General features: G+C 29.2%; 2 protein-coding genes across 11 annotated transcripts; one reads left to right on the top strand and one right to left on the bottom strand.

Moving 5' to 3' along the window:
• The first annotated feature begins 960 nt into the window (after positions 1–960).
• Positions 961–2,423, top strand: LOC137835441 (uncharacterized protein At4g28440). Its single transcript, XM_068643955.1, has 2 exons — positions 961–1,319; positions 2,077–2,423. The coding sequence occupies exons 1-2, from the start codon at positions 1,073–1,075 to the stop codon at positions 2,265–2,267; spliced, it is 438 nt and encodes a 145-aa protein (XP_068500056.1). The 5' UTR covers positions 961–1,072; the 3' UTR covers positions 2,268–2,423.
• A 2,414-nt stretch (positions 2,424–4,837) lies between these two features.
• LOC137835443 (protein NUCLEAR FUSION DEFECTIVE 6, mitochondrial) lies at positions 4,838–7,696 on the bottom strand. Of its 10 annotated transcripts, none has more exons than XR_011085087.2 (5): positions 7,438–7,668; positions 6,983–7,104; positions 6,550–6,602; positions 6,247–6,281; positions 4,838–5,698 (listed from the first exon to the last, which is right to left on the bottom strand). XR_011085087.2 is itself a non-coding variant. In XM_068643958.1 (4 exons), the coding sequence occupies exons 1-3, from the start codon at positions 7,683–7,685 to the stop codon at positions 6,262–6,264; spliced, it is 390 nt and encodes a 129-aa protein (XP_068500059.1). In that variant the 5' UTR covers positions 7,686–7,696; the 3' UTR covers positions 4,838–5,114; positions 6,247–6,261. The 10 variants fall into 10 exon arrangements, 8 of the variants coding, with proteins under 8 accessions (XP_068500059.1, XP_090158122.1, XP_090158120.1 ...); XR_011085086.1 differs by having other exon boundaries at positions 4,838–5,114; XM_068643958.1 differs by lacking the exon at positions 6,550–6,602 and having other exon boundaries at positions 4,838–5,114; positions 7,438–7,696.
• Positions 7,697–10,174: the final 2,478 nt, after the last annotated feature.

Here is a 10,174-nt window from a genome sequence, read left to right as displayed (position 1 = left end):
AAATCTGTGGAGAGTTCACAAGAAATGTTTTGGTGGTGCAAGGAATAACCCCAGAAATATAATAGACAAAAACAATGGATTGATTAAATATAAAAAAAATAAAGAAAAAGATATTGTACTTTAAAGAAAATTAAAAAATTTAATTAACTGAGAATGTTAGTGTTTTACTTTTTCCACTGTATCTCTCCTTATTACAAGATATTTTGTTTAGCAACTCAGCATTATATAATATTGAGTCAAGAGAACTTTAACCAAATATTTTACTTTTTTATTTTTCGGTTGAAATTAAAAAGCATTCTTTGGGCCAACACACGGGCTATCCCACCCAGCCCGTAACCAAGGGCTTCATTCTTCTGGAAGGCAATTTGTTTTTGCACTTGCATTTTTCTTCCTGCATCTCCACAATTTTATAAATCTGAAAACTGACCTTCACCTTTTATTTGAAATTGGGATCTGGGAGTATGCTACAGATTTATCAATCCGGAAGTGAATGTTGCTTTCCGGATGAAGGGGGTGTTCCAGAAGCAAAGTTTGTATAAATTGTTAATTTTCAAATTGTTGAATCTGGAAATCCAATTTCTATTACAGATTGGTAGGTTTGGAATGATTTTTTTCAATTATAGATTTCTGAATCCAGAACGCATATTTTGAATTATGGATTGACGGATCTGAAATGGTTTATTTAATTATGGATGTTCTGCATTTTTTTTCTTTTGGATTGACACTGTCATTCATGTACAACCGGAGCCACCAATCTAGGAGTTTACCGGACGTGCCAATCCAAAATTTTACTGGAAGGGTCAATCAAAAAGTTTACCGGATTATCTGGAATGGAAAAAAAACAAATGTACAGTTTGTTTTTTATAGGGATAATTTTGTCTCTGCACAACACTGTGGGGGCGCAGGAAGAAAAATGTATGGGTGCAGGAGGAATAAAGTGTCATTCTGGAATTAGGCCCAAGGCTTATTGAATCCCCAAATCCGAAATCAAAACCAGAGAGAAACTAGAGTTAGGGTTTAACTTGGAATTGCTTTGGATTGGTTCTCTTCTCTCTCACGCAAAAGAAGAAAAATGAACTCAGAATCCATGGCCACAACGACGACGAAACGAAAACCTGTGTTTGTGAAGGTCGATCAACTAAAACCTGGCACCAATGGCCACACACTGACGGTCAAGGTGGTGAGCTCTAAGCCGGTGAAGACGGTGAGCAACCGAGGCGGTCGATCATCGGTGCTCACGGCGCGACCGTCGCGCATCGCCGAGTGCGTCGTTGGTGACGAAACTGGAACCATAATCTTCACCGCTCGCAACGAACAGGGTACGGTTATGTATGCATTTGTAAGATGATGTTTCTTTTTGTGGGTTGCGTGGTGATGGGTGTTTGAATTTCAATCTTTTTGGTTTGTTGAATTTATAGTGTCGAAGGCTATGCTTTAAAGTTGTTGAGCTCCTTATAGTACTTTGTGTGCTTAGAATACCAAGCACTTGAGACGTGAAGATTTAAGGTTTTAATAATGCTTTTCTCCGTTATACGTGTGAGTAGTGACAAGCCCGTGTTTAATAGTGTTTTTGTCGGGGGTGAAAATAAAATTGTTTCTACAGTGTAAAAGTTTTCTTGTTCAATGACGTTAGAATTAGATTAATTTAAATATTGTTGATTTGGTCTGGTTTGAGGGTATTTCAGGTTGAAACATGGAAGCCCATTTCCCTGTCTATGTAGGTTATTCATTTAAAGATATCTATTGTATTAATGCATCCATGTATTGTGGAACAATGCACCCAATCTTGGTTGCATACCACTGAGTTTGTTGTCGTTGGCCATTTTTTAATACCTTTTGCTAGGTTTTTTTGTTTGTCTTTGATCTTGTTTTAAGTGAAATCCAAGCACATCGATAATGTTTTTTTTTGTGGTAGTACTCATTATCTTTTTTCTCCCAAGCAAATGTTTTTGCATGTATATTTTGTTAGCACATCTTTATAGTCTTTGCTACATGTCTAAGTGTTGCTATTCTTGTTTGTTTGGGAGTAAGGTTTGCTTGTATTATATGGTCACTAATTCATTTACTTTTGTGCAGTGGACCTCATGAATGCTGGTGCTAGTTTAACTCTGCGTAATGCAAAGATTGACATGTTCAAGGGATCTATGAGGCTTGCAGTTGATAGATGGGGGCGTATTGAGGCGACGGAACCTGCAAATTTTGAAGTTAAAGAGGATAACAATCTTTCATTAGTTGAATATGAATTAGTTAATGTTGTTGAAGAGTGATTTTATCTTCAGGGTGAATCTTTGGGTTTACCAAAGATTTTAGTTTTTATTTTGACCATTGAACAGTTGACTGCGTTGCAGTTTTCTTATGGTACAGTCTTGCTTATTTAGTCTTAAGATTGCTGTGGTGAATGCAAGGAATTATATTTCAGGTCAGTTTTGAAACGTGATAATGCTTACGCCTTTAGTGCAGAAGTAAATATTATTTGTTTCTCCAATTTAATAATGTATCCCAACTTCTTTGAACAAATAAGTTTGCCCAGGCATTATCATACAAATGTATTTTTAAGCCCTTAGTAACCTCTACACTCCTGTTAAACCTCTTTTAAGCTAAGCAGCAGATGAACTATGTGGATTCAAATGACATTTTGTTGTTGGCGTTAAGGGTGGCCAAAAAAATCTAATTAAAACAAACTGCTCTATTTTTAAACTGTTCCAATTCATTTCAAAATTTATTTGTTTAAGGTTGTGTTTGGATTGGGGAGAGAATTTGAAGGAGTGGATTTGGAGTGATTTAAGAGAAAAATTTAAAAAAACTGATATTTTTTGGATTATAATATATTATAGAATAATTTATTGAAATTTGTGATTGATATAATGATTTTTTTTTAATGGAATAAAATTTCAGTTTATAAATTTATTTTTTACTTAAAAATATTTAAATAATAAAATATGAGATATTTTTGTATAAATATAAAAAAAATATCTTTATAAAATCAAATCAAATAAAAATTAATTTTAATTATTATTAAGTATATAATTTATATTTATATTTATTTTTATTATTATTATTATTATTTTAGTTATTATTATTTATTATTTTATTATTTTTAATATATAATATTTTTATTTTAAATTTTAAATATATTATTATTATTTTATAATATTTACATGTATATAAAAATTAATAGTTAAGGATAGTTTTGATTTTTCATAAATTTTTTAATTGAGAATTTTTTTTGTTTTTCAATGCAAGTGAACATGGTCACCCGGAAATAAATCGAGCCTAAATCGGATTTTGATCATAATTTAAAATTTTTTCAAATGAGAGTTACATTTTATTTATACAAATTTTGGAAAATGGATAATTCAAATATCCAATTGAGATTCATTACATGATCACCATGTGAAATGTACAATAAGATTTCACTTCCTTACGCTACAAATTATTTTAAACCATAGTTAGTTATTGGAAATGCTGCCACATAAATTATTTCAAACCATGTGAGCCACGAATAAATTTTAACAATTTTTTTTTATTTTACAAAAATATAGAGAGAAAAAAATACATGAAATAAAAATATTAAATTTTTGTTTTTCATCAAAAAGAGGGTATTCATTTTAGAATTTTGAAAAATAAACTTTTTCTACATGAAATAATTCCTTTTATACAATTTATTTTAATATTTTAAAAATTAAATAATTTTTATGAAAAAAAATAAAAAAATAGAGAATGTTTTACCTTAATAAAAAATAACGGAGTAGTTTTTTATTAAGTTTTTTTATTCAAAATTAAAATATGCATAATACAAAAATTTTAAATTAAACATATTAAAAATTATTTAATTTATATTTTATCTGAATAGATATAATTGAAAATGAAATCAGGATAAAATATTTCTCCTAAAATCAAACTTACTTATTTAAATATATATTAAATAAATAATAAATGCGTAAATATAAAAATGTTAATCTACTATAAAATATTGAAATTAATGACTAATTAAAAACATAAGCTTAACATTAAAAAAATTAATAATTAATCTTTATCATAAAAAAAATTAAATTACATTATACTAATAATTTTTTGATATTATATAAATTTATAAAAAATATGGATTTAAATTTAAGATCCAATCTAAATATTTAGATTTGAATTTATAAAAATCCAAATTGTTTTTAAAAAATATGGATTTGGATTTTAAATGTGATGGAAATATTTAGATTTGAATTGGAAGTGGATTGAAACTTGTGCCTTGGTGATGGGTTGATAATAAACATGCTTAAGTATTCATTTCATACCTTCGCAAAATACAGAACATTTAGGTTTCAGGATATGCTATTTTACATTAAATTTGATATCTTGATTGTCAAAGCCGTTGTATAAGATTTAGTTCAATAAATTCAATGCCTAAAATTGACCTGCCAGATTGGACGGGATCACACTGAGCTTCACTTTAACACCTATTTTCCTGCCTAATTGCTGTATGGTTCAGCTTCAAAACCGACTTAGTTTGATGGCCTAACAATTAACTTATCAGCTTAATTAGACTTATTTCCAAAACTAAATTGGTAAAATAATCTAAGAATTGAGTACTTTTTAGTTCTAGTTCAGTTTCGAAGCTGATATACAGGGAAACCTTCCGGTTCACCCAATTGACCTAACTAATCGTAAAATTATGTAAATAACTTTTGTTGCTTTATCAAAAACCAAATTAATGTGTCCCAATCGGTTAATTTTAATTTAGATACTTTATTGTTTAATTTTATATTCAATTTAAGATCATAATATTCATCTCGTGACCTTTACAAACTCAACGTGGGTAAATTGGTAGATTTTGCACGCTAAATTGAAACAAAACGCGTGAATTTTTCAGTACGGACACAACTTTTGGAAAATTGCGAGCCCAAAGACGAAGTTGATTGAGGTCACAGACCAAGGTATGCAACACAAAATCAGAACTTAAAAAGAATAAGAAAGAAGCTACTTATAGAAGTTCAAATATCTCCAGGGCACAAATTCTAGTAGTGACTACAAAAACAGTCCAACTTTGACACGTTCACATGTAAATTTTGAGCATAATCTGTATTGCATTCTGTTGTTATCACATCATGACCCCTCTCCTTCTGAAAGTTAAAAAATATGAAGTAAATGAGAAAACAAAACATCAACGACCACTTCTATATGCATAAAGATATAACAATATAGAGGACGACAAAAAAAGTGAACCACCTTTAATATAAGTCCAAAAATATAAGTATGTGTATGGGATAAACGATGTACGCCATCCAGGAGCACATTATATTTTTAGGCATGATAAGTAACTGATAGACAGAAAGCATGGATTTAAACTAGTCACAAACAGACATATAGAACTTTCACTAAATAAAGCAATTCGGTATTAGTTGATTCAATAAGAAATTTTCAAATAACGAGGACAAACAGGATAAAACTTAATCCAACATGTACCATTACAATTTCAACTTATTTGCCTTTAGACTCAACATCCCGGGAATAAAATGGCAGCCTTAAAGGCATGTGAACCAGAAAGAACAGAAGTGCAGGCGATCTAGGTTTTTAAAGTTCCTTTCAGCCTTTGGGACTCAAATTGTCCCTCCAATGGCTCAGTCAAAACAGTCTCACGAACCAGATTTGTACATAAAAGATTGCTTCAACCTTCAGAACATTTATCACACATCATCATTGCAATCTGATTAAACAGAAGAGATCAGTAAACGCCTCCACTATCAATTGACCCTTTAGAGTATGATGCGAAATAAAATTGCACCAATTAAGGTTTTTAATGACAAAATTTTAGCAGCAGACTCCCACAAAAGAAAAGTATATAATATTTCATATTTCAAACAATTAAACATAAAAGGTACCTAGAACAATCTATATTCTAGAGAAATCCTCACAAAATGTTGTATGGTATTGATCTTTTTCTGTTTAGGTATGAAAAAGCCAATACAGTTTTATATAAACTTGGAACCCACCAAAAATTATGCCAGCAAGGCAATTCTACTCATTATGCATGAACTTTGAACAATATGATTCACAAATAGGTGACAGATATTATTATCTAGAATAGAACACAAAGTAAACTAAAAAAATCCAGGTTAATGACAGTCATCCTGTCAACTTAAAAGAATTCAAGGGCAACAAGCTTTTTTTGTGACAGAAATCTAGCAGTTCTTCCTAATAAGAATGATTTTTTGTTTAAAGCCCAACATCAAAAGAGGTCCATGTCATCCCAACCTTGCTTCTTGATCTTCAAATAGTCTTCTCTTGGCCTACAAACAAAATGAGTACGTACGGCTTCACTAAAAGATTTAGTTGCAGTGGGGAAAGCAGAAGATTCAGGGAATAACTTTTCCATCAATCTTAGGTACAGGACTAATATTTACACAATGATAAGATCAAAGATCATGTAGATGGACTGCCTTTTTTTTATTAATATGAAGAATGATATGCCATACATTTTTCCAAAGCATTACACATCAAATCTAACAAGACTCTATCATGTTTTAACCCAAAAACTGAAAAGAAACACTAACTTACCCGAAAATTAAATTGAAGAAAGAACACAAGGGATCCTACAGATGTTTAGCTACCTAATTCAAAAGTAAAATCCAACTGTCAGGCAATTAAAATGATCACAGACTAGGCCACCCAAAGTGTGGGACCACATCACATAATACTCTAAGAGGCTCCAATTTTATTTTTTTTCTCAGCATGAGCTGTAAAATATCTCCAACGTCCCCCCTCTCCTTTAACAACAACACTAGGTAAACTCCCATGTCAAAGCCAACATACGGGAGAAAAAGAAGATAGTTTTGAACATTAAGAATGCTAGACAAATCATATAATGCTGCAGGCAGAAATCTTCAAAAACATTTTCACTTACCAATACTATTAAGTAAACACATGCAAATAAACCAAATCTTTCATTCCAAAATGATACATTAAAATGCAGTAGAAGCAGAGACTATACCTTCAGGAAGCCAGCCGTAGCTACGGCGAGACACCGAGAGCATTGAAGTCAACAAAGCAGAAGCAGTTGCCGTGTGATACGGTAGCATGGATTCCACACAAAAACTCAATTCAACGGGACGCCTTCTCACACAAAATCACATCAATCCATTATTTCATTTCCAGCATTAACGTATCAATCCAAATAACAATAAATTCATCACTGATACACAAAAAATAAATCGAGATAACACTACAATCCAGTTAGTTCAAACTTACACATAGTCTCTGAAAATCATCTAAAATGTGGCGTATTACAAACTTTAATTCCTAAATAAATTTAACATAACTTGTTAACATATTTCCATAGAGATTTGAAGCGAAAAAATAAATTAGGAAAAATCCTGTAAAAACTAAATTCACAACAGTTAAACGAGTAACTCAACTGAAGTACCTAATAATAAGCACATAAATTACCTCAGTGTTGATTGGGAGAGAGGTTTATTGGAAGCAACGCGGAACGGAGAGCCACCCGCTTTAGCTTCCGAGCCGAGACGGAACGCAGCGCGACGACCAGAACATGATCGGAGTATCGATCTCGCGGCGGCGCCGGCGGTCGATGCCATTTCGTTGTCGGAAAATTTTAGGGTTAGCGTTCGATCCACACACTCTCCACTGGTGTAGGGTTCTACAACACTAAAACCCCGCTTAGCTCTTCTGCTCATGAAACCCCAAAAACTCAACGGGCTTTTTAAAATTTGGGCTTTATTAAGTCCAGATATCGAAAGTTGTTATTTCCACCCCTTGTTTCTACAAATTCAATTTTTTGAGTTAATAAATATAAACGTATATAATATAAAGATACAAAATGTCTATTCTTTTACAATATATGACATTATTTACAAATAATTATACCGTGTTTGTGAATATACGTATATTTTTATATACTGATATAAATAAGAGATAGCCACTAAAATTAATATATATCAAATTTTAGTTTTTTGTTTTCTATATATTTTCTCTAACTTGTTTGTACTAAATTTTAGTAATAAATCGTTAAAATTTAGCCTTTTGATTGTTATTAACAATTTTTTCAAAATTATTTGAAAGGTAAGTGAAAACTTAAAAAATGCTTTTTTAAAAGGACATAATCCAACGCGAGATACCCACTTTATTAATCTGTTACTTGCCAGATTTAGAAATTCATAAAGATAAGAAATTTAGAAAATTAATTGAGTCACAACATATTATTATTTTTGGTGGATTCCCTTTTTTTTCCTTTTTTTTGTTATATATAAAAGAAAACACACATAGGTAACATCTATTCAAAACAATAAAACATATTTTAATTTCAAATAGTTGCCACAAAATCTCATATTTGCTTTGTAGTATAATATTACATTACATAAGAAACAATTGGGAATCTATAAAAAGTGAAAATATGATTACAGGGGATATTTTACTGTTAAAATAGGAAAAAGATAACACTGTGATTGGATAACAATTATTTTTTAGTATAAAAAATTGAAATATTTAATGATAAAATGTTATTTGGATATAATATTTTGTAAAAGAAATAAACTTTATAAATTTATGAAAGTAATCTTAAAATTAAAGAATTTTTAATCTTATTTTTAAAAATAAAAATTTAAAATTTTTCATCCTTTATCCTCTTTCAAATTTATACATCTTATTTTTTTATTTTTTTTTTAAGTTAGATTTAGATTAAACATTTTTTTTATTTAACTACCACTAAATGTGTATAAGTTAGTTGAGATTGGAGTGTTTTTTAATAATTAGTATCAAAACATAATTTCGTTTAAATTTTTAGTTGATTTTATTTGAAATTATTTTTTAACTAATATCAATAGAATAAATTAAATGATTATTTTTCAACTAAAATTAATAAGAATATTTTGAAATAAATATTAAAAATATTTTTTTTCGATGTTAATCATATTTTATGTTTAACTTTCTTGTTATTTTAAGTTAAAGTATGTAATGATTAATTTTTAAAATTGGAATATGAGGCACTTATACACGTTAGATTTGGCCCATCAGATATATGGCCCATAACAACCATAACAATGTTATAAATATGCAATAAGGTTTATCAGTTTTCTGTGTACACTCTCAACAGTGGGTAGAAATTAAGAAGAAAGAATCTTTGAAGTTTGAAGGAGAGAAATCTTGAAATTTGAAGTAGTGAACTGCCGACGAAGGTACTATCAATGTTAACTTTATCTATAAAAGTACAGAATAATTTATTCAAAGAGAAATAAAGTTTAATAAATTTAATTTATATTATCGAAAATAAAATATTTGAAGAATTTATACTATTTGAATTAGTGCTCTGTTTGGATTGAGGAGAGGATTTGTGGGGAGGGGAGAAAGTAGATTTGTGAGGATTAGAGAGGATGTAAGATACGTTAGATTGTTTGGATTGAGAGATGATAGAGTAGATTTGTGAGTATGGTTTATTGTAAATTTACGAATTTATCCTTGTTATTAAAAAATATTTGAATAATGAATTATGAATTTTTGTGTGTGTAGGTTTGAATTAATTAATTTTTTTTAATATATAATATTTATAATTACTTATATTTTTTAATAAAAATTAAAAATATAATAGAAAATATTTTTGTGTTAAATTGAAATAAAATTATTAAATATATTAAAATTTATAAAAGTAATATTTATTATCATATTCATTTATTATTTTATATACTATATATATTTTGTTAATATTATACTTTTTATTTTATTTTATTATTTTCATTATTTATAATTGTATGTTGTCATTAATAATACAATTAAATATTTTTTAAATTATAAATAAATTTATGTGATATTTAATTTTGTACATTGTCATAAAATATATGCATAAGGGTATTTTAGTAAAATACAACCATTCTACATAAATCCCCACAAATCTCTTCATTTTGTGAAGAATGAAAAAACTCTTCAACCTCTCCCCCACTCTTAAAACCATAGAAATAAACACAAAAAACACCCGCTCCCTCCTTATACTGGGAAGCAAACACATCCTAGGGGAAACACAGGTGGAGTAGAGTCTCCATTCACATTTTTTAATTTTAATTTTTATTACTATATATATTTAAATATAAATTCATGTGTATTTTTATGTATGAGATATATGTTATTGGATTTCAAGAGATTTGAGTAAGGAGAGAGACAAAATAAGAGAAAAAAA

Source organism: Phaseolus vulgaris, chromosome 5 (genome assembly GCF_051622355.1).
Source record: "Phaseolus vulgaris cultivar YP4 chromosome 5, ASM5162235v1, whole genome shotgun sequence".
Lineage (NCBI taxonomy): Eukaryota > Viridiplantae > Streptophyta > Magnoliopsida > Fabales > Fabaceae > Phaseolus > Phaseolus vulgaris.
Note: the sequence above shows the minus strand (reverse complement) of the source record. Positions and strands in the feature narration are given on the sequence as shown.